We start from the raw sequence: 25,458 nt of genomic DNA on the forward strand, positions 1-25,458 counted from the left end.
TAACTTGTTAATTAATCAAAACAAGTAGGCATAAATAAATCAGAAATTCCAACATGAACTGCAGCAAGTCACGGATCTGAATCTCGCACAAAATTAGGGTTTTTGTTCCGGACGCAGGCACAGAACTGGGAGATTTCGTCCCTGGATGCACGCATGCTAAGGCCAAGGTAGCGTCCAGGAAGCTAAAGACACTCCCATGCTAACCTGAAGGAAGCATCCAGGGGTTTGACTACAGTTGACCATCATTTGAAGTTTTCTGAAGTTGTTTGAACTCTAAATCAAGGTGTCTTTGACATATTTCGCCACTGTAAACTGATTTCTGAAGCTATTGGGTTAAATTGTTGATCAAAGAAAAATGAATTATTGTGCATAAAATCATATGTCCACTTGGAAGATGTCAGTACTACAGATGTGTTGCAGATAACAATAAGATCTGAAAGCAGGAAAAGCTTGAATGTTTGTCATAATATGAACATGAAGACTGAACTTGTGTTTGCAAGTGACCGGGACATTCACATAGATATGTCATCATGTTTGAAGTTTTTGCTACAAGAGTTTGGCATGATTTGGTTGACTGATATAGATGGGTTGTGTTTGGAGTTTTGACATGATGCTTGACAATGACTTAGAACTTTGAATTAATGATTGAGATATGTTTTGGACTATAGATCTCTCTATGATAACAAATTTGGACTTGACGTGATGACTAATGATTTGATTTGATGATTGTTGATTTTCCCTGACATCAGTGCTATGAGGGCATAATGACCTTCAATAACTTATGTGGGTATTTGGAAAAATGGATTTGTATTGGCCTTCTTGTTCCTAGCACAATGGTTGAAGTATTGATAATTGTGATTCAGTGTGAAGATGAAACCTGCATAACTTATCATTGGTGAATGCATTTGCATCTAGTGACAGAAATGACTTGTATTATGATTATGAGAATGACTCAAGTTTTGGATTAATATTGCATGATTGATTACAACTTGTTGGCATGATAATAAATGAAGTCAAGATTTGATATGAGCTCTACCTATCACCCGATTGAAAGAATTGATATCGTGATATTGATGACTTTGATAATAGTTTTGATCTGACTTCTAAACTCTAATGAGATGAGATTAATTTATGTAAGGTTGATTATGTTGGCTTAGTAAGGCATTATGCTTGCAGAGAAGCATTGCATGAAGCAAGCTCCCCAATCCAGAAATGTCCATATTTGATAGTTATCTAATGAAGTCAGGATGATGAGTTCCAAGGTATGGCTTTGACTTTGATTATAATTTTGGTTTGCATACTAATGGTCTACGCTTGACAGGTGATGAGCCTTTGATGAACTAAGTAAGAGGGAGATGGCTTTTGAAGCTCGAAATGATGTATCATGGCATGATGAATCGATTTTTGAAATTTGGGAAAGAAATTCTATATTGCAAGGTTGTTGAAAAGCACTTTGAATAATGGAAATGCAAATCCTTGGATACTCCGATTGAGTTACAAGATGTTAAACTTGACTTGGCAACCGACAGTTGATTGAAGCATTGATATTCCGTCTTTGAACATCCATCTGTATATATATATACTTGATATGCATAGAACCTAAATAAATTCGTAATTGTGTCGCTTCATTCACATAGAGTTGCCACTGAACATCCTTTGAAATACTTGCATGAGATATTCTATTTTTGAAGCTGAGATATTTCTCCTATGATATGTGATCATTGGTTCTGGGCATATGGCAGCCTCTCAAGCCTACACGCAGCCCTGCTTTGGAGTGGCTAGGCCTGTGGCACCCTCACATCCCTCCAAAACAGTCATATCTTACCTCTTTCTGCCCTCACAGACCTGCGTTCTCCCTTCTTCAAACTTGGCTTGGTTGTGGCATAGAACAACCCTCCACGTAGTCACCAAGAGGCTCCAACAACCCTAAGACACCCACGTTGTCCCTACCCTCTTTGTTGGTTAGGGAATCCTTTAGACAACGAGTTAGGGAGCCTCTTTACTGCGGTTAGGGTATCTCTTTTCCAGCGTCTAAGGGCTGTCTCAAACAGCGTATAGATTAGGACATCTAGGGTATGATAAGGCTGCATTTAGGGGCAGTTTTTACGCATCCTTCACCGTGCTAGATCTCCCTTTGAACTACAGCCAAACCTTCACAAGACCTGCAGCTAGGGCATCCTTCTTTTACTGCAAATAGGGTCTCCTTCTAGACATATGTTTAGAGCTTCCTCCTCTTAGACTTCTCTTCCACTAAAACCCAAAACAAGTGGAGAGAAATCAAGAGTGAAGTGTGTGAGTAAACGACTATCAAGTCACCTCCTTTTATACTAAAACGTTGAGCACATGTGGGGGTTATTTGGTTGCTGGCCGACCTTGACGAATTGTCCCATAACACAAATAAATTCATATCTCCATGAATACTTATCGGAATCGGATGATCTTTAGATCAATCCTACACCTCTCGATGAGAGGGATCCAAGAAAAATATCAGTTGCCATAAATAAAATGACCCACATGGAGTTTGGTCCTAGTTTCCAATTTTAACATATAACCTTTCATTTCATGTTATAATTTTTATATAATTTTGGTGATCAATGATGATAAATGTTATGTATTGAATTTTGAAAGCTTGAAACTTTAAGATTGATGAACCATGAGACTCAATATGTTGTATGTTACTAACTTGTGGGTGTGGTTGATGAAGATTATAACTTCTAGATGATTGATGTTATATGGTTCAATCTATGTTTTATGCTTTTTACATCTAGTTCATTATTCTACATGCTTTTGTTGACATATATGCATCAAAATATATAAAAATTCGCTCCCGAACCGGGAGCTTTTGAAAATGTCGCTCCCTGCTCTTGCTCCTGCTCTCACTCCCCGCTTTCGCTCTCGCTCACATGTAACCTTGGTTTAGACATAGTAAAGGCCTTAAGTCTTATTAAGGTTATTCTGTAAAGGATGGTCCTTGTAGAATGAGCTCGAAGTACCCCACTATTTTTTGAACCTTATAACAATGTGGGATAAAAGAAAAAATTCATATGCACATAGTAAAATATGAAATGGAGATCCCAAAGAGAAGGAAATAATGTGTATCACCCATGGATTTAAAAAAAAAAAAAAACAGCTCCTTCATTTCATAGATACACAAATCAAAGAATGTAGATGAGTGGTCACCCCTATTTGACCCTTCCAGTGGTGTGTATGTCCTTAGTGTTGCTTATTTCATAATAAAACCTAACAATAATAGGCTCAATGATCTGAAAATGAGATCTTAGACTAATATTAAGGTATTATAGACTCATGTGCATGGATTTGCCTATAGTACTTAGTGCAATGGATTGATAAGATTGCGAATAATACAGACAATTGAGCAGTTAGATAAACAAAATAGACAACACACATAACACAGCAAATTTAATATGGAGTTCACCCAAAACTCTTGGGCTATGTCTCCTGGTCCAACCTTCAGTGTGGGCCTCTCTATTATGTCTTCAAGAGCAGAGTTTACAAAGTGTGAGCTCAAATTGAGTCTCAACACAACATATACAAACAACAGGAGTTTTGCTTGAATCCCTCAAGCCTCTCTGAGTACACAGACTCTTTCTTTCACTCTCTGTCTCAGTTTTTTTTCTCTGTCTCAATACTGCCTCCCTGAGTCTCTGTCAGTCTGTGGCTTTAAAGCTAATCGGTGTTGTCTATTTGTTTCCCCTTCTCGAGCTCTCTGGCTCTCGGCCTCTGTCCGCTCGAATCCCCCTTCTGAGCGTTAGCAATCGTGGCATAACGTCTTCAGGGGAGGTGGCCACCTCTTCCGCAAACGGAAGGGACCATCAGGCCTTTGAAATCCTCAAAAATAGCGTTCTCTGTTTACGCAGAGAAATACACTGAAAACTTGGGAAAACTCGCCGACAGTCGTTTATCGGACTTCAAAAAACCTTAAATCCACTTTATACTTTTATTGGGTCCGCCTGTAATCGCTTATCGCATGTCGCAAGTACCCCTTGCGTCGTGGTTTTCCTCTGTATTTGAAAAATACATTAAAACATTAAAAATCCAAAATGGCTGATATCGAACTTGAAGTAATATACAGTGGCATTTATAAAACCCTTTCTGGTCCGATTTCATCGCATCGACACTTCCCTTCATATTTCATTTATTTAACGAAAAATGCAAAATACAAAGGAAAATGCCTTTTCCGGATCTCAAAACATATTAAATTTGATTCATATCCCCGTCAGGTCCAGCTATCGCATAGCATATATGTAACGGCCTCGCTCCTTTGTAATACTCTGACGCGATATTGCGATTGCGACTTGTCGCAATCGCATATCGCATAGACCCCTGGGCCGTTTGGTAACCGCTCCTCTGTAATCACCAATTGCGATATTGCGATTCAACATGGGCCATCAATCTGCGCGCTTGATCGTCGATCCTCGTTGACCCGTGCTAATCGCGATCGCAATTGTCATATGGTCATCTCGGATGGCCTCCGCCTGTCACCACCCACTGAGATATGCCGATCGGATCTGGACCGTTGATCGGCCAAATCTGACGGCTCCTGTACATCACTGTCTAAGCCTCGATAGACCTGTTTTTCATTGTTTCCTTGTGTTTTTTTTGCTCCCGATAGTGTAATCCTTTTGCGATAGTTTTGATCTTTTAGAATATTTTGAAGACTTAGGGGGTTTTTGGATCCATTTTGGATCACGCCTTCCCACTGAAAAAGCTTTTCGACGACCAAAAGTTGGCTTTCAAGCACCGATCAAGTGAGGATACAGCTTCCTCACTTGTCCAATCTCAATCCATTGTGCACTGCTTCGTTTTGAACCTTTGAGTCCAATTCTAAGGTACTCAATATCCCCTCTGTGCGTAGTTCTCACCTTCCTGTCCAGAACTATATCTTCCTGCAACTCATTGAGATATTCAGGCAACAGATCATCAATAAAAGGCAACTGACTTTTCTCTTCGGGATCTTCAATTAATGAAGGTTCAAATAGTCTCAAATTTTCTGCATTTACCACTAAATAGATGTGCATGTAAGCTGGCAAATCAAGGCGAAAAGCGTTCTCACCAATTTTCTCAAGTATCTTGAAAGGCCCATACCTTATTGGCTTCAGCTTCTTACTTTCATCTTGCATTCTGTCTTTGCTGATGTATAGCCAGACTTGATTACCAACTTGGAAGCTATGCTCCATCCGATGCTTATCATGCCTTGCCTCGTACTTCGCTTGGCTCTTTTTCAACTGTTCCTGCACTGCCTGGTGAATTTCTTGGATCTGTTCAATGAACTTGGTTGCTTTGTCCACATCACTGTGTCCATCAATTGTTATGTCTTTTTCAAAGACAAAATCCAAGGGAGACTTTGGTGTAAAACCAGAACAAGTCTCAAAAGGAGATCTTTGTGTAGAAGAGTGTTTAGGACGGTTGTAAGCATGTTGCACATAACACAAATGTTCATCCCAAAGCTTGCATGTTTGCTGCAATAACCCCTGAGCAACTGGATCACTGTCATGTTGACCACCTCTGTTTGGCCATCTATTTGTGGATGAAAGGTTGTGCTCTTCTTCAGTCTAGTGTCCATCAACTCCCACAAACTTGACCAAAACTTCCCAACAAATCGGGACTCTTGATCAGATACAATGGAAGTGGGTAACCTAAAATGAACCCAGAGATGCTGAAAGAACAACTTCGTTGTTTGTTCAACTGTAATCTGCTTGTTACAAGGTATTAAAATACACATTTTGCTGAACTTGTCCACAATAACATATAAATAGTCATGACCTTTTCTAGATTTTGGAAATCCCCCAACAAAGTCCATGGAAACACTTTCCCAAGGACGAAAAGGAACTGGAAGTGGAGTGTACAAGCCTAATTTTCTATTGTTGGGCTTGCTTTTAGCACACATGGTACACCCTTTAATATATCTAGAAATTATTTCATGCATTCTTGGCCAATAGTAGAATCTTTGCAGCTGTGCAACTGTTTTACTTACACCAAAATGACCTGATATAAGAGAAGTATGTGCTTCTCTAATTATGTTAACTCTTTCAGTTTGTGGAATGCATAACTTTCCCAAATGATACAAGAGTTGGTCCTTATCATGATAATCCAATTGTTCTACTTGTTTGCCATGACTTAAAGTTGCATATACATCTTTAAAATCTACATCTTGAGCATATTGTTCAATGTAGCTTTCATGCAATACAGAGTTATGCTTAAGTATAGTGGATGCATTTATGATTGGTCTGGAGAACATATCTGCAACTTTATTGTGTATGCCTTTTTTATATCTGATGACTAGATGAAACTGTTGTAGAAAACCCATCCATCTATCGTGTCTTGATTGCTGCAATTTATTTTGTGAGTGCAAATACTGAAGTGGTTGATGATCAGTATGTGTAATTGTTTCTTCGCTCATTAAGCAATGTTTCCACTTTTTCACACTCTGTACTAATGCATACAATTCTTTACCATATGTGGGATAATTAACTACTGCAGAATTAAAATGTCTCAGAATGATAGCATATGAGTTACCATGTTGCATCAACACTGCTCCCATGGCATAGTCACTGGCATCTGTTTCAATCTCAAATGGTCGTTGAAGATCTGGCAATGCTAGTACCGGTGTTGTACTATTTTTTTCTTTCAAGGTGTCGATGGCTTTCTACTGTTTGCCTCCCCATTGAAACACCTTGTTCAATCCTGTTAAAGCATGTAAGGGAGCTACAATCAAGGAAAAGTAAGCAATAAACTTTCTCCAATATTGTGCTGCTCCTAGGAAGCTCCTAACTTTTGTAGCAGATTTGGGTTTGGGCCAGTTCACAATGACTTCAACCTTAGAGGGATATATCTTCAATTCACCACCCCCTACAATATGACCCAAATAATTTAAAGATGTTTTGTCAAAATCACATTTTGATAACTTAACATAGAGATTTTCTCTTTTCAAAACATCTAGAGTCTGCTTTACATGCTTCAAATGTTCTTCCCATGTTTTACTGAAAACAAGAATGTCATCTAAATATACAATTACAAAATCATCAATAAAAGGCCTGAGTACATCATTCATAACTCTCATGAAAGTGGCAGGAGAATTAGTTAAGCCAAAAGGCATAACCAGCCATTCATATAGCCCTTGCTTTGTTTTGAAAGCAGTCTTCCATGCATCTTGTTCTGCTACTCTGACCTGATGATAGCCACTACGCAAGTCCAACTTGGAAAAGTAAACTACTTCTTTCAGCTGATCCAATAGATCATCAATGCGAGGAAGGGGATAACAATTCTTGATCGTTATTTTATTCAGTGCTCTATAATCAATGCACATCCTCCACGACCCATCTTTCTTCCTCACCAACACGATTGGAGATCCGCATGTTGATGTGCTTGGTCTTATGAACCCTTTCTCGAGCAGCTCCTGTACCTGCTTCTTGATCTCTGCGTTCTCTAAAGCGGATAACCTGTACATTCCAATATTAGGCAATCGAGCATCTTGCTGCAAATGAATATCATGTAAAATTTCCCTTTTGGGTGGCAGGCCTTTAGGTTCTTGAAATAGGATATCATATTCTGAAACAACTTTTTCTAAATCAGCTTTCTGTTTAGCATCACAACCTTCAAATATATTGGTTTTATCAGGGTTCTTTTCCTTTACAACCATCAGTAAAAATTGCTTGCATGAATTTACAATTCTTTTCATTTGCCCCGAGTTTATGAGAGTGTAATTATTTTTTAGTTTATGAGCTCTTACAATATATTCTATTCCATCTTTGGTGAGTTGATACTTATTTTCAACTCTATAGAAAATGGTTTTTCTATCATACAAATAAGGACTTCCTAAAACAATCCCGCATATATCCAACGGAACTATATCTAACTCAACCTCATCTACAAATGCTGACCCAATAGCAAACCTAAGTTTACATTGTCTAGTCATTTGTAGCTTTGCTTTATCACATACCCATCCTAATGGATATGGTTTCTTGTGAGGTGTTGTTAGTAATCCCAACTTCTTTACAATTGCTTCAAAAATCAAGTTTACTTGTGATCCACTATCAAATAAAGTATCAATCTTTTGATGCTTGGAAATAACTCTAATATGAAAAAGCTCATGTATTTTCCTCCCATTTTCTTCATTATCAATAGTTTGTGCAGAATTACTAGTAGATGCTTCAGAATTTTTACCTTTTATACCTGTGGTTGTGACTGTTGTTTCATCCCCTGAGTCTGACCCCAAATCTTTCTGAATAGCAGCAGCAGTCTTCTTCTTCTTGCCATTGAACTTCTTGGGTTTCAGCGTTGGATGCAAAGACCAACAATGTTCATCATCGTGTCCATCCTTCTTGCAGTGAGTGCATGAAGGTTTGCCTTTCTGTACAGCGTCTGCCTTCCTCTCTTTCCATTTCTGCGTCTTCTTTTCCTTGTTCTTGCTTGCAGTGGGTTTTGATGATCCCCCAATCTCTGGGTTCACATTGTTGCCTCTAGCCTTTAGATGTGTAGCCTGAACAGATACCTCATCTATGCTAGTAGGGTTAAACATGAGAATGGTGTGCGTCAAATCGCTATGCAGACCACCTATATACTTCAACAAAGTTTTAGGTGAGTCTAGAGAAATGCCTAGAATTAAAGCTCTTTTCCTAAATTCCTGGGTATAGCTTTGTACACTTTGCCCCTTTAATTAGCGAAGAGTTTGCCAACTCATCATCGCTTGTTGCATATAAGCTAGTGGATAGAATTGTTTTTTAATGGCAGAAACAAATTCACTCTAGGTAGAAAGAATTTTACCATGCTTCTTTAAATCAGCTTGTGTCCTGCCTTCCCACCATACTAGGGCAGTTCCTCGAAGGCGAAGAAGCGCCAGCTGAATCTTTCTCCTTTCTGAATCGATGTTCTGCACCCTGCAATATACATCAATTTGTCTAATCCAGTTATCTAGCTTTTCTCCATTTAATTCTCCATCATATATTGGCAAATCAAATTTTACATCTAATTTAATCATAGAAGTCTTCTTCTTTTTATTTTCAGGGCTAGAAGGAGGTGTTGATGGAGGAGGCTCTTCCCCTTTCCCTTTGCCTTCTGGGGCATCTAGAGAAGGTTCTTCTGCTCCTTTATCTTGTTTGGAGGTTGAAGTACTTTCACCTCGACCTTTCTTGAATTCTCGATACATTTCTTCTACTATAGCTCTCATGGTCATGAAAGTATCCATGAATTGAGATTCTGATTCCAAATGAGTTTCTTTTGCCATGCTTCTCCTTGGATAGACTCTTCCAATTTCTGGGTTGGTTTTAACAAGTTCTCATTTTCCTAGTTTGAGCTTTGACATCGTTAGCATTCAAAAAGTCGAGCACAAGCTTGTCTAACCTTAACAAATCAAAAATCAAAAGCTCTGATACCACTTGATTTGAAAATGAGATCTTACACTAATATTAAGGTATTACAGACTCATGTGCATGGAATTGCCTATATTACTTAGTTCAATGGACCAATAAGATTGTGAATAATACAGACAATTGAGCAGTTAGATAAACATAATAGACAACACACATAAGACAGCAAATTTAATATGGAGTTCACCCAAACTCTTGGGCTACGTCTCCTGGTCCAACCTTCAGTGGTGCCTCTCTATTATGTCTTCAAGAGCAGAGTTTACAAAGTGTGAGCTCAAATTGAGTCTCAACAAAACAGATGGAAACAACAAGAGTTTTGCTTGAATCCCTCAAGCCTCTCTAAGTACACAGAGTCTTTCTTTCACTCTCTGTCTCATTTTTTTTCTGTCTCAATACTGCCTCCCTGAGTCTCTGTCAATCTGTGGCTTTAAAGCCAATCGGTGTTGTCTGTTTGTTTCCCCTTCTCGAGCTCTCTGGCTCTCGGCCTCTGTCCGCTCGAATCCCCCTTCTGAGCATTAGCAATCGTGGCATAACGTCTTCAGGGGAGGTGGCCACCTGTTCCGCAATGGAAGGGACTATCGGGCCTTTGAAATCCTCAAAAATAGTGTTCTCTGTTTATGCAAAGAAATACATTGAAAACTCGGGAAAACTAGCCAACAGTCGTTTATCGGACTTCAAAAACCCTTAAATCCGCTTTATACTTTTATCGGGTCCGCCTGTAATCACTTATCGCATGTCGCAAGTACCCCTGCATCGTGGTTTTCCTCTGTATTTGGAAAATACATTAAAACATAAAGAATCCTGCAAAATGGCTCATATCAGACTTGAAATAATATACAGTGGCATTTATAAAACCCTTTCGGGTCCGGTTTCATCGCATCGGCGCTTCCCTTTGTATTTCATTTATTTAACGAAAAACGCAAAATACAAAGGAAAATGCCTTTTTTCGGATCTCAAAACATATTAAATTTGATTCATATCCCCGTCGGGTCCAGCTATCGCATCGCATATATGTAACGGCCCCGCTCCTTTGTAATACTCCAACGCAATACTGTGATTGCGACAAGCATATCGCATAGACCCCCGGGCCATTTGGTAACCACTCCTCTCTAATCGCCAATTGCGATATCGCGATTCAACTTGGGTCGTCGATCTGTGCGCTTGATCGCCAGTCCTCGTTGACCCACGCTGATCGCGATCGCAACTGTCATATGGTCACCTCCGATGGCCTCCGTCTGTCACCGCCGACTGCGATATGCCAATCAGATCTGGACCGTTGATTGGCCAGATCTAACGGCTCTTGTAAATCACTATCTAAGCCTCGATATACCTGTTTTTCATTGTTTCCTTGTGTTTTTTTGCTCCCAATAGTGTAATCCTTTTGCAATAGTTTTGATCTTTTAGAAGATTTTGAAGACTCAGGGGGTTTTTGGATCCATTTTGGATCACTCGAAGAATGACATTACCAATGAAATCACTACCTAGAAGCCCAATAAATTAAATCACCATCTTGAAGCCTCAAAAACTTGAGCATGCCAAAGAGTACATGTCAAGGGACTGCCAAAGGCTTTGCGAAAGTCCACAAAGCAATAGTACACCTTGGATGCACTTGCTTCTGCCTCCACAATGATTGTTGCGAAAGTATAGATATGATCAATAGTGTGTTCGCACCTTCTAAGACCGCTTTATGCCTTACCTTTAGCCTATAATGTATTTGCCTTTACCCATTTATAAATGATGTTGGGAATATAAGCACAACAAACAAAAATATTCTCATGCAAATTTAAATTGTTTAGGACAAAATACTACTATGTATCTCACATTGTGTTGATCTTATCAATCTTTAACACCATTAGTTCTCCTTATATAACACTAGGTGAGTTCCAATGCAGATGCATAGTTGGTAGTAGCATAGCAGTGTCAGCAACAACACAGATGTAGCATCAGCGTTGCACAGTGGTTGATGGGCAGTGGCAGACATTCATAGTGGCCAAAGGTTGATTTTTGGTATGTTCTATGCTAGAGCAATTTGTTTCAATTTTCACAGTTAGCTCAATACCTTTTCTAGATTAGCAATCACATCAGCATTAAAGTAAACTACAGATAGAACATAAATATAAATCGCAGAAGACAAGCCAAGACAAGAGGACACAAGATGTGGCGCTAGCCAGGGACAAATCCCAATGTGAGGAAACCCTTGATCAATTCTTCTTTTATGTTCTTCAAAGTTCAGCAGAGAAAGAGAGAGATAGTACATATACAATAGAAGTCAATATTTTGACTTTTGATATCGCATGAGATCAGTTGAAGACATATTGCTTTAACTGATTCTCTGAGGTGACTCCTTCACCTATCATAGTGTTGCCTTTTGTCCATTCACTACACATAACTGTGTGACACTAGACTGAGCTGCTCTCATTTGCTCTTGTCATCATGCAGCTCATTATGCTGCATCTTCTCATTATACTGAGATTATCTAAGATGAGATTAGGACCATATCTCTGCTTATTATTACACAGAGAGCTGATGTGGTTATGTATAGCATCGAGGCATATAAACATATGCCGAGACTTATTAGATAACAGGTCCGAATATCCTTCTCTGTAACACTGAGGTCATCATTAAGGCATGACTGTCTTACTGTTCCATCTCCATCCGAAGTTCTGTAGCTACAAGAGTATGATGTCAAGACTGCTCTTATTCATGTGAAATTAGCCCAACACTAGAATGTCAAGATTGTCCGAACCTCATGTCACTATTGTGTCTATACGCTCCAGTTATCCAAGGTCTTGACTGTGATTGCACCCAATACCCAATCGAGGTGCAATCAAGCCCTAGATTAAGGATCTGCTCCTTCATGCGAGTTTAGGGTCATTGTGATATGTCTGGACAGATCTGGATACAGAGCCGAGATGTAACCCTTGTTACTTCTTGCAATCCTGATCATTTTTTATAACATGCCGAGGCTGCATTAGATACACAGTGATACGAGATGTACACGAGTGAGATCACTGCATCATCAAATTTAGGTCTACCGAGATATGTATTTAGTTTGCGTCCTCAACACATTTGCTATAACCTTGCTACTTCATCAATGCGGATACCCGAGTTACGCTTTGACTGCGGCTACTCAATGTGAATACTTGAGTTTAGTTCACCCTGATCATACCTTACGCTTTGACTACGGACTCAATGCGGATACCCGAGTTTAGTTCACCCTGGTCATACCTTACACTTCGACTGCAAACTCAATGCGGATACCCAAGTTTAGTTCGCTTCATACCTTACGCTTTGACTGTGGCTACTACACCCGAAATTTCAGAGAGGAAGAATGCGGAGTTCTTATCTTCTTGGACTGTGTGAACAGGTCTCCATTGACTACGTTTTACTGCAGCTAGAATCCTGTGTCTTGTTCTACCATACCAGCGTAGGTTTCTTCTTGGACATGACTGTAATGAGATCTTTCTCCTTGATTGTATCACAGTTTCTAGGGTTGCTCCATAGCTGTGATTTAGAACTAGAGCATCATAGGCCAGCGTATATTCTCAATGTCTCTCCTTCACCAAAAACCCAAAGACGTGGAGAGGAGGAGATCACTTGAAGAGGATGTCCAAAATGACTTCAAGTCCTCTTCTATTTATACTAAAACGTCGATGATGAATAAACATGTCTATTGGGCTACTGAGCCTACTCAAGTTGTTGGTCGACTTGACAATTTGTTTTATAACATTAATAAATTCATAACTTCATGAATACTTGTCAGAATCAGATGATCTTTAGATCAATCCTACACCTCTCGATGAGAGGGATCCAATAAAAATATTAGCTGCCATAAATAAGATGACCCACATGGATTTTGGCCCTAGTTGCCAATTTTAACACTCCCTCTCAACTAGGGAGAACTCCATCCGTTGATCAACATGTCCGACTGTAATATCTCAGCCATTAGTGCCCTTGCACTGCTCTGCTCTGCTTTGCTCATCTCTGCTCAGCTCTGCTAGCTCTTCTCAGCTCTGCTAGCTCTGCTTTGTTGAACCATGAAGAAGAAGAATTGATCAAGAATGTGTCATACCATTCTCCACTAACCTAAAGTCAATCTCAGAGTGTGTACCACTAGTCCCAGACCAGTCCTCAACCTACCCGAAGTCAATGTCATAGTAGGTACAACTCCTACCACTGGTCCCAGACCAGTACTTTACTGACTCGAAGTCAGTCTCAGAGTATGTACCACTGGTCCTAGACCAGTCCTCTACTGACCCGAAGTGTCATAGTGGGTACAACTCCTACCACTGGTCCCAGACTAGTATCATTGATCCCAGATCAATGAAGGTCATCCTAGCATAGGGAGTACAGTAGATACAACGATGTGTCCATCAGTACCACTATGGTCCCTATCCTCATTTCCCTGCTCATTGATCAGATGAGAGGTACTTCCCATGAGTCCCGGACTGCATGGGTAGGATGCCTTAACAGGAGAACTAATCATCTTGTCCACAGGGGAGTGAATCATCTTGTCCAGTGGATGCCACAGAGAACTGATCATCCTGGCCCACAAGAGAGCGAATCATCATGTTCCACAATCACCATGGAGAACACATCATCCAGGCCTCATAGGAGAACTAATCATCTTGCTACACAATCGTCATGGAGAACACATCATCCAAACCTCACAGGAGAACTAATCATCCTGCTACACAATCGTCATGGAGAACACATCATCCAGAACTCACAAGAGAACTAATCATCCTACTATATAATCGTCATGGAGAACACATCATCCAAACCTCACAGGAGAACTAATCATCCTGCTACACAAGAGAGCGAATCATCTTGTCCAGTGCGCACCACCACGGGAGGGTGAGTCACCCTGTGGTCGTATGTTGCTCCAGTAAGAACCGCAAGCCCCCAGAGCTCCCAGAGCTCAATGTATACAACATGCAGGACCCTTTTACAAGGGTCTCTCAGCGACTCCAAGTCGTTCGGGAAAATCAAAAATTTGATCTTTCCTCGGGGCTTTGACAAAGTGTAGTGAACCGTACATCATCTCAGTGTGATGGACCCTCCTTGCTCATCGACTTACCATATCCCAGATATGTCAATATCTGATGTCTATCTGCTGGACCAATCATCGAATACGGGATTCCCCAATAATTGAATCCTACCTCTGGTTGTCACAGAGAATCACAGTGGTATTCATCATGTGTACAAACAGCTCACTGAAGAGCTTCCTCAACCAGGCAGCTTCATACAAGATCATACTCGTAGATATGTAACTGGTCTCGGCGGTGCTTATAACAACCGACTTTTGCTTCCTGCTCATCCATGATATCGAAGCAGAGTCCAAAGAGAAATAGCACTAAGAAGTGCTCTAGTGATCCTTCACACTGCCAGACCAGTCAACATTCGAATAATCATGCAGTTTCATATTTTCGGCAGTGTATCTCAATCCATGAGAGATTGTGCCCCGAAGACATCTCAAAAGATTCTTGGCACCAATCCAGTGAGGCTCAACCAAATATGAGCTCACTATGCTAACTGCAAAACATATGTCCGGACGGAAGTTCAACAAGAACATCAACGCGAATGAGTTTATGAGACTCAGAGGCATTTCCCAAATCTAGTCCGACATCACTACCATATAACTTCTGAAAGTTGAGATCCTCAAGGTAGTCACAGGCTTGCAGTTTATCATTCCATATCCGTAATCCAACTCCCTCTTACTTCTACAAGTGAGAGGGTCTGAACCTGTCAGAAATAGGTCGTTCTCATAAGGTGTTGGTATGAGAGGTTTATCATCCACAACCTTCGAATGGTTTGGATCCATTTCACTACGAGTGAATCTCAGCTTTATCAGACAGCTATCGATCCTCTCATACTATGCCCGGGGTGTTTTGCTTCAAGCCATAGAGGGCTTTCTTCCACCTGCATATGCGAGATTCCTGATTATCAATCTCAAACCCCTTCGGTCATTCCAGACCTGTGGACCTGCTACATGAGGGGAATGGTCCCCTTGTAAGATTTTCCTTTGGTACATCTCAGACATGTACTTTCATGCTCCTTTTGAATTCAGGCATCCCTGTCACCCTCTGATTCACAGACCTTCGATGATGTGTCAATGGACATGGTCCCCAGTGGATTTCCTACAAATTGATACAACCCTAAACTCAAAAACATCTTTGAAAAATCTATTTTCAAACACGTACCTTTCCATCGATGAGTGCCACACTGAAACCTTTGACTTCCATTTCCAAGATGGACACCAGGTTCTTCTTGCGATCAGGTACATAAAAGAGATTATGGGGTTCCTTGCTTTCTTTGAAGAGTCGACCATTTCTTTGATGACCTGCATTGCCAATGATTCCTTTAATCATTGAAGATGTCCTTGGAATGATTGTTATCTTCATCAAGAGATGTGTCTCTGCCATTCGGATACTCCTTTGCATGATGGTCAAACTTATTACAACCAAGGCATTTGCCTTTCTTTCCACCCTTAGATCCGATCTTCCCAATGAAGTGATCTTTAAGTAGGCCATCAGAAACTTCTGCTGCGCCATTCTGATAATATTCTCTGCTTCCACTTTACCCTTGGTGAATTTGAAGAGGGAGGAGGAACCCATTGATCTTTTTGTCCTTTTCCAACTGTCTTCGGTGATTGCTTTTTTTTTTCACTCTCGCTTGGGCATTGTCTTCACCTCAGCTCCGATACCATGTTAATTTTTGGTATGTTCTATGCTAGAGCAATTTATTTCAATTTTCACAGTTAGCTCAATATCTTTTCCAGATTAGCAATCACATCAACATTAAAGTAAACTACAGATAGAACATAAATATAAATCGTAGAAGACAAGCCAAGACAAGAGGACACAAGATGTGGCGCTAGCAAGGGACAAACCCCAGTGTGGGGAAACCCTTGATCAATTCTTCTTTTATGTTCTTCAAAGTTCAGCAGAGAAAGAGAGAGATAGTACATATACAATAGAAGTCAATATTTTGACTTTTGATATCGCATGAGATCAGTTGAAGACATATTGCTTCAACTAATTCCCTGAGGTGACTCCTTCACCTATCATAGTGTTGCCTTTCGTCCATTCGCTGCACATAACCGTGTGACACCAAACTGAGCTGCTCTCATTTTCTCTTGTCATCATACAGCTCATTATGCTGCATCTTCTCATTACACTGAGATTATCTAACATGAGATTAGGACCATATCTCTGCTTATTATTACACAGAGAGCTGAGGTGGTTATGTATAGCATCGAGGCATATAAACGTATGCCGAGACTTATTAGATAACAGGTCCGAATATCCTTCTCTGTAATACTGAGGTCATCTTTAAGGCATGACTGTCTTACTGTTCCATCTCCATCCAAAGTTCTGTAGCTACAGGGGTATGATGTCAAGACTGCTCTTATTCATGCGAAATTAGCCCAACACTGGAATGTCGAGACTGTCCGAACCTCATGTCACTGTTGTGTCTATACACTCCAATTATCCGAGGTCTTGACTGTGACTGCACCTAATACCCAATCGAGGTGCAGTCAAGCCCTAGATTAAGGATCTGCTCCTTTATGTGAGTTTAGGGTCATTGTGATATGTCTAGACAAATCTGGATACAAAGTCGAGATGTAACCCTTGTTACTTCTTGCAATCCTGATCATTGTTTATAACATGCCGAGGTTGCATTAGATACACAGGCATCTGAGATGTATACGAGTGAGATCACTATGTCATCAAATTTAGGTATGCCGAGATATGTATTTAGTCTGCGTCCTCAACACATTTCCTAGAACCTTACTGCTTCATCAATGCGGATACCCGAGTTACGCTTTGACTACGGCTAATCATTGCAGATACCCGAGTTTAGTTCACCCTGATCATACCTTACGCTTTGACTGCGGACTCAATGCGGATACCTGAGTTTAGTTCACCCTGATCATACCTTACGCTTTGACTGCGGACTCAATGCGGACACCCAAGTTTAGTTCACCCTGATCATACCTTACACTTTGACTGCGGAATCAATGAGGATACCTGAGTTTAGTTCGCTTCATACCTTATGCTTTGACTACGGTGACTAAACCCAAAATTTCAGAGAGGAAGAATGCGGAGTTCTTATCTTCTTGGAATGTGTGAACAGGTCTCCATTGACTGCGTTAACAGGTCTCCATTGACTGCGTTTTACTACGGCTAGAATCCTGTGTCTTGCTCTACCATACCAGCATAGGTTTCTTCTTGGACATGACTGTAATGAGATCTTTCTCCTTGATTGTATCACAGTTTCTAGGGCTGCTCCATAGCTGTAATTTAGAACTAGGGCATCATAGGCCAGCGTATATTCTCAATGTCTCTCCTTCACCAAAAACCCAAAGACGTGGAGAGGAGGACATCACTTGAAGAGGATGTCCAAATTGACTTCAAGTCCTCTTCTATTTATACTAAAACATAGATGATGAATAGACATGTCTATTGGGCTACTGAGCCTACTCAAGTTGCTGGCCAACTTGTCAATTTGTTTTATAACATTAATAAATTCATAACTTCATGAATACTTATCGGAATCGAATGATCTTTAGATCAATCCTACACCTCTCGATGAGAGGGATCCAATAAAAATATCAACTGCCATAAATAAGATGACCCACATGGAGTTTGGCCCTAGTTGCCAATTTTAACACCAGATATCAACGGCGTGTATAGAGGGTGATGCAGAGACAGGGTGTTGTAGTAGTACGACAGTAGAACACCTTGCTAAGAGGGAGTGCTAGTTTTTGTAGCATCAAATGGTGTTCTAGTCTCAATAATTGGTCAAAGAGGCTAAGAAACACTAGGACTCCAAAACCTAGAAAAGGTTTCAAAAAAATCCACCTATAAATGCCTTAATTGAGTTAATTAATCAATAATTAAATTTTTCCTAAGTCTAATTTCGGGAAAATGATTAATTAACAACAATTAATTGAGGAAGGTGAGATTTCTCTAAAAACTCACACGGATCGACTAGGAAATAATCTCAGCCATTGACTAAGTTTTAATCTTGGTCGTTGGAGTCCCAACTGGAGATTATAAGAAGTCGATGGGTAGATGGAGAAACACACTTGAGATCGATTTCCTTAGGTAGTTCGACTTTCCAAAGAACAATAGCATTCTACCGTAAGAGTTCGAGCCAAAGAGGGGACGTAGAGACAGAAAGGGGCACAGGCAATGAGTCCGGAAGAAGTCTTTCAATTCCGAGAGTCAACTACAGGAAGGTCGAGTTTGCTCAGTGAGGCTGCACAGTTCTGGCGTAGAAGCTTCAGAGGTAGAGTTCAATTGGGCCAGTCAGAGGGTCAATTCAGTTGCTAGAGATCGGAAGAATTTCTGAAGAGGGCCAATGACTCATTCTCAGAGGTCGAGTTGGGCAGACAGCGTGAACAGTTGCAGCTTCCAGGCAGAGTGTACCAGTGCTTGCACAAAAGTGACACAAGGGTTTCATGGAGCCCAGTATTTGCCAGTTTTAGAGTTGGATCAGTGTCAGGTGAGACAAAATTTGTCTCACTAATTTTTGTGGCCAGTTTTCCTGTAGTGGATTGCCAGTTTGGGCATCAAGTGTTACTCAGAATTTTCTCACTGCTCCTTAATAATAAAAACCCTCAGTTGTTGCATCGGTTTTCCCACATTGGGTTTTTCCGGGGATGTTTGTCCAAAAATAACAGTGTTAGATTTTTGTGTGTGTGTGCTAGTATTTTCTCAGTTTCCAGTTTATCTTCCGCGGCAGTGTTACTTGGGAGCGGGAGCGAAAGCGGGGAGCGGGATCGAAAGCGGGGAGCGGGAGCGAAAACGGGAGCGGGAGTGACATTTTCAGAAGCTCCCGGTTTGGGAGCGAATCCCGGAGCGTTTTTATATAATATATATATTTTTTAAAATTTTTTATATTTTGATACATATATGTCAACAAAAACATGTAGAATAATGAGTTAGATATAAAAAACATAGATTGAACCATATAACAACAATCATCTAGAAGTTATAATCTTCATCAACCACGCCCACAAGTTAGTAACATAGTAACATACAACATATTGAGTCTCATGATTCATCAATCTTAAAGTTTTAAGCTTTCAAAATTCAATATATAACATTTATCATCATTGATCACCAAAGTTGTACTTGTAAGCTAAGTGTAACCATTACAACAAATAATATCTAACATGAAATGAAATGTTATAAAATGAAATGAAATGAAACAACTTTCAACTTTCATGAAGCATCATATTCATAATTCATTACTAATGAGTTATAATTGCCAACTTCAAACTTAAATTGTCATATATTGTTTAAAAAAATATCATAATAAATATGAAAGAGTCAATAGTTATAAAAGCTACTAGAAACTAGAAAAGAGAAGTAAATCTATTATCTATTTCTTATGCTCGGGCCTCTTGCCACTACGAGAAATGTTTAATTTTTTAGTCTTGTTGGAAAATCGGGATCTTTGTCATTAATATCACCCTCTAAGCATTAATATCCAGAGGTATCTTTGTCATTACCTCTGTATCTGTATAGGGATCTTTGTCATAAATATCACCCTCTAAGCATTAACATAAGATAGAAAAAGTATAGCATGTCAAGTCAAGATTTTGTTTGAGTGATGCGTACATTTTTAGGAGGGTCATGATAGAGGAGTTCGACAACCAATGTCACTAACATCAAGGTACATAGAGGGATTGGTGCTCTTGATTAAATTCGAGTTCCATACCCTAATACATGACAAAATTCAATGGAAACATTGCAGTCCCCCAATCCTGAAATCCTGAAAAACTGATAAGTCTGCTGGATTTTGAATGAAATCTAAAATTCTACTTTCTCCATATGAAATCCAACGAGGCCGAAACCACTCTCAAACATCCTGAGTCATTTCATGGTAATGTTAAAAATTTAAATAAAAGGATGAAATGAATATTAAGGAGAATGTCAAACATTAACATGAATAGCATATCAATACTAGGGCCTAGACTTGATCATTAAGCTGCCCCACTCAAAAATTATTTGTTTCTTAAAAAAAAATTGCATTTCGAACATTACTACCAAATAAAATTGCAAAAAAGGCAAAACGCTCCCGAAAAGGCAGGGAGCGAAAAATCTTTTAGGAAGCGTGCTCCCGAAATCGCTCCCTTTTCTGGAGCGATTTTGGGAGCGCGCTCCTGACCCGCTCCTGAGTCGCTCCCTCCCGGAGCGCAGATTGGGAGCGGGATCCGGGGGGGCGCTCCCCCGCAACACTGTTTCGCGGTATTTATTTTGGTGAAAATTGCAGTTGTGAATTATTTGTTGTTTGTCGTAGCAAATAAACAGTTAATTAATTTATAGTTAGAAGAATAATTTCCAGTTGCTGCAATGGTTGAAATTTTCACAGATGTGAAAGGTAATTGACCAACATCTGTGAGTACAAGCATGTTCCAAATGTGGTTGAAACACGGGGATCTGAAATGGGATCATAGTGTGATCAATCAAGGGTGGGGGGTAGCGGAGACTTGGAGATTAAGAATGTTTGAATAAAAAGACCCATTAGTCAAAACATAATCAACCACAATAGTAAATCCAACAAAAGGAAAACATATGTACCCACCAAAACGAGAAGTGATCGGTGCCATTGAGGTGACCAACTCATGATATTCCCCTATCTTGATTCAATGTCGACCACAGGGTTTAAATTTTAATCTCAGGAATATGATCGTCTCACATGCAAACCCTTCTCATCATTATCATCCTCACACAATATTAAAGAATCTGACTATATGTCATGACCTGCACACTACAATTGGATGGTTCAGGAATTGAAGTCACCTAGAAAGATGCCACCCAAAGCAGAGAACTTTGTCGGCTCTCTCTGTAAGTTCAAAATAGGAGAGTTTCCATCCATTGAGATAGCATATGGAGAATGAGCATGGGAGAGATACAAAGCGGCAATAAAGGAATTTTTTAGAGGGTTTTTCCTCTGTAAAGACACCACGAGAATCTAGCAAATGCGTCAATTCCTTCTAGGCATATGGAGTAAATCAATTGTTCCTTGCATAGACAAGCAACCAAACCTGACCCTTTGAGTGTGTGTCAGAGCGTTGGTCGGTACAATGAAATCCAAGAAAATCCATAAACCTGGGTGACAATTTCTCTCTGTTCTCATCATTTCAAAAAGGAGGGATGAAACTTGAAATGCAAACAATTTAAACATATTTTTCCATGTGCCCATGCAAACCCAAGCTCTATGAAAGATAATCCATACTAAGACTCCAATGTTGGCCAAGAATTCTACTCTTGAAAGGTGATTATAGGCACAAATGTGATTAAAATAGCAAACCTAGGAAGGTATCCTGCCTATTTTTTGGAAACAAATACCACCAAAAATGAGCTTCCATCATGTTTTACTTGCATGAAAGAAGATGGGTAAAATAGCTTCCTCATTCCAGTTGATGAGAATCTATGCATTACATGGGATAGATTGAATTAGTATAGAATCAAGAATCAAGACAATAAATTTAGAAGTGCAATCTAAAGAAGTAGGACTTAAGCCTAGAGGCCTCTGACAGAAAGGCAAATTATTATTTTCCAATGGAGAGAAAAGGTAAATTAAGATATAAGAAAACATACTGAATCCTTCTCAGACAAAATAAAAGACAATCAGATTAAGAGATCTTGCATGAAAATTGCACTTCAGCTCCGAAAGGCATCAGTATTTTATGTAAATTAACACAATCTTTTAAATTAAATGAAAAATCCTATACATAGATAGTTCATCTGTATTGCTACAGTTAGCTTCTTTACAGGGGTACAGAACTAAACAACTACAGTGAATCATGTGGCCTAATTCCTTTAGCAAGACAGTGATAAGCCAAATGCTGCTCGGCAAGTAGGGACAGAAAACAAATTTGTCAACTCCTACTATAAACCATTGACTTCAGAAGGGGAAGGGGACTAAGTTTAACACTAAACTAGTGAAAAATGAATCAACTAGACTGTAAAAACCAACTTGTTGAACAGCATCAAATTCTTTCTTAATGCTAGCTTTCCTATTCACAGTCTCGCGATGGACGGAACTTTGTTGGATCATTTCTAATTCCTCCTCATTCCAAAATACCTGCAACATGTAATGGAAGTGATTAATCAGAATTACTTAAAATTTTGAAATTATCACTGACAGCTAAAAGGTAAAGTTTAAGATGTTAGATCAAACTAGTATATTGTGAAAGGTACAATGCAGTAAATGTGCTAGTTAAGTTTGCTGTACAAGGGCCTTTCTTCCTTGAGTATGGATGTGTATCATACATCAAAGCTAAAATGAACTTGTTCCATTTCAGTCAGAGGATAGAGTAAAATAAAATTGACGCAGACCCAACATACAAAAAAATACAACATTCCAATTAAGTGTAAATTGTTGAGAAATATAGCTTGAGCAAGAGCTTCTTGCACAGGTTAGGTGTGAATGTGTGAGAAGTAGTTCGAAGAAACTTCTACTGAGCACTTAGTAAAAGTGGTAAATAATATCATCATATAATTGCACTTGAATAAATAGAAGTTAAGGTCGAATTTCCTATATTCTTCTAGTCTTAAAAATCTAGATGAAATCTTCTAGGGATTGTAGAAGATTAGTGAGTTATATTTGTTCTAATCTTAGTCGTGCACCTCATTGTTGAGATAAGGTGGTTGCTAGGATCAATGTGATTAGTTGCTAAGATATGGGAAATTAGTTGCTAGAATTGAGGAAATTAGTTATCTCTCTAAAAGCATAAATAGAACAAGATGGGAAAAGTTGAAACGCACAGGAGAACACTTGAGAGAACCCGAGGGCTGAGACCAAGACAAGAAGAGTGCATCTGAAGGAAAAAAGTGCACATCCATTGTAGCAAACAACAAGGAGGGGTAGAATTGTACAGTTGTACAGAAGATCTTCTGCCTTCTTTCTTATGCAGGTTATACTTCTCAGTTTTGTAGTATTTTTGTTCACTGTACAGCTGCTACGTTACAGCAGACTGTGGAGGCACCTTGTAAGCTTTGATTGTTGGAATGATAAGCTAACTTGAAGAGGAAAATCACTGTACATGTGTGTTATTCGTTTATTGCTTCCATTGTTCATTTTTTCCAGCCATATGTGTGATTGTTGCATGCTCAAAAAAAATCATTTATGTGACTAAATAAGTTCAAATCTGATTTATTTAATTAAGAGAAACATGGGACAGAAGTCACCTAGGGCCTTTTGGAAAATTTTGACCTGATATCAAAACAAGGTCTCTAATTGAGATTCTCAAAGATTTGTAACAATTGATCAACTGCCAGAATCTGTTGATTTTGGGTAGCGTTGGATGTGCTCTAGCTCCGAAATTTTGTGGAGGGGCTAGAACACATGAGATCTCCAAGACCCAAAAATCGTTTGGAGAAATTCCACCCGGATTGTATTTTATTAAAATAATTAATATTTTTAATGGAGTTCCTAAGCCTAAACTTAGGAAAATAAAAATATTAATGAGTATTAATGAATGTATGGGTGAGAAGCTTCTAAGAGACCAGGATCAAGTCTAATTTAATCTTAGCCGTTGATTAGGGACTTAATCTTGGCTGTTGATTCATCAACAAGAAAAGTATAAGAGAAGACTTGAGAGTCATTTGGAGACACACCGGGAAAATACTCAGTAACCCAAGGGAAATCGATTCTCGAGAAGGAGTTAGATTTTAGAGCAAGAGTTGCAAGGTGAAGGAAGAGGAGGGCATCAACAGCAGCCAGAGACTGAGGAGGAGGTAACGCAGACAATGAGGGGCAGCGCAGAGGCAAGATCAGAGAGACCGTGCAGCAAGGGACGCAGTCCTCACACAGGCCTCACGCAGAAGTGACGCAGAGGTGACGCAGTGAAGGCTAAAGGGTCTCCGAGGTGTCAGAATTTCTCCAAAGCAAAGGGAAAAATTGTCTCAGGTGTTTCTCTCAAAGGTGTCTCTATATTTTGTAAAATCGTTCCTTGTAAAGAGATTGTTGTTGAAGAATAATAAATAAACCCTCATCTGTTGCACTGGTTTTCTCCCATTGGATTTTTCCAGGGACAATTGTCCAAAAATAACTGTGTTGATGTGATTGATTCTTGTGCTTGTATATCATTGTTATTTTCTCTATGCTATTATGTGACAACTACATTAGAATTTATTTTGATGTTTACTGAAGGGTTTTGTAAATAACTTGTTTAAGTAGGAGAAATAAATCAGTTACTGGAATAGAATTTCGTGTTAGAAATTTTCACATGGTATCAGAGCAGAGATCGCGCAACAGGATTAGAGAATCTGCAGAGCAGGACGCTGGGGCAGCAACTCAAAAGGCCTCACGCAGTTCTCCTAAGAAAGAGGAAAGCACGAAGAATATGGATCACGACTATTCTATGTTAACTTCCAGATTGGAAGATGAAGTCACTTGCTTAGCAAGTTCTGCTTCATCTGAGGTTTGGTATATTGACAGTGGAGCCTCTGTGCACATGACAGGAATATAAGAATGTTTTTCGAGCTATCAGGAAGAACAAATGAACTTCCAAATCACCATGGGAAATAAGTCAAAATGTACCCCCGTAGGGAGAGGTACTATAGTCTTTCAAATAGAAGCAGGGGATCGGCTTCAAGAAACCAATGTGTTGCATGTGCGAGGATTAGGGATGACATTACTCTCTGTGTCTCAGTTACAAAACAAAGGCTATGATGTTTTCTTCATTAGGAAGAAAGTATACGTCAAACATCCGAGTTGGAAAAAGAAAGCCCAAATTGGAGTCAGAAGTAACAGATTGTATAAGTTACAGCTAGAATCTCCAATGGCACTGATAAGCAGCAGTGGGGAGAAAGATTTGAATGAACTATGGCACAGGAGGATGGGACACTTGCACCATGGGGCTCTAAGAATTCTCAGAAGAACCGTCACAGGAGTTCCAGAGTTGAGTACCAAACGAGACGATGTATGCAGAGGGTGCGCACTAGGCAAGTACGCCAAAGCAGCTTATTCCAGAAGTAACAGTAGGGCTAAGAGTGTTCTGGGATTGATACACTCAGATATCTGCGGACCCATGTCCACAAAAGCT

General features: G+C 39.6%; 1 protein-coding gene across 3 annotated transcripts in view; it reads right to left on the reverse strand.

Annotated features, from left to right (window-relative positions):
* Positions 1-25,458, reverse strand: part of LOC149219166 (ribulose-1,5 bisphosphate carboxylase/oxygenase large subunit N-methyltransferase, chloroplastic-like) — a 318,086-nt gene that overhangs the window by 184,661 nt on the left and 107,967 nt on the right. For all 3 annotated transcript variants that reach the window (XM_089384288.1, XM_089384287.1, XM_089384289.1), the window contains exon 6: positions 22,386-22,493. In XM_089384288.1, the coding sequence (XP_089240414.1) occupies positions 22,386-22,493 (108 nt within the window). The remainder of the gene's footprint in view (positions 1-22,385; positions 22,494-25,458) is intronic.

This window comes from Pinus tabuliformis, chromosome Q (assembly GCF_031772625.1).
Source record: "Pinus tabuliformis cultivar Carrire ecotype Pingquan chromosome Q, CPIR1, whole genome shotgun sequence".
Classification (NCBI taxonomy): domain Eukaryota; kingdom Viridiplantae; phylum Streptophyta; class Pinopsida; order Pinales; family Pinaceae; genus Pinus; species Pinus tabuliformis.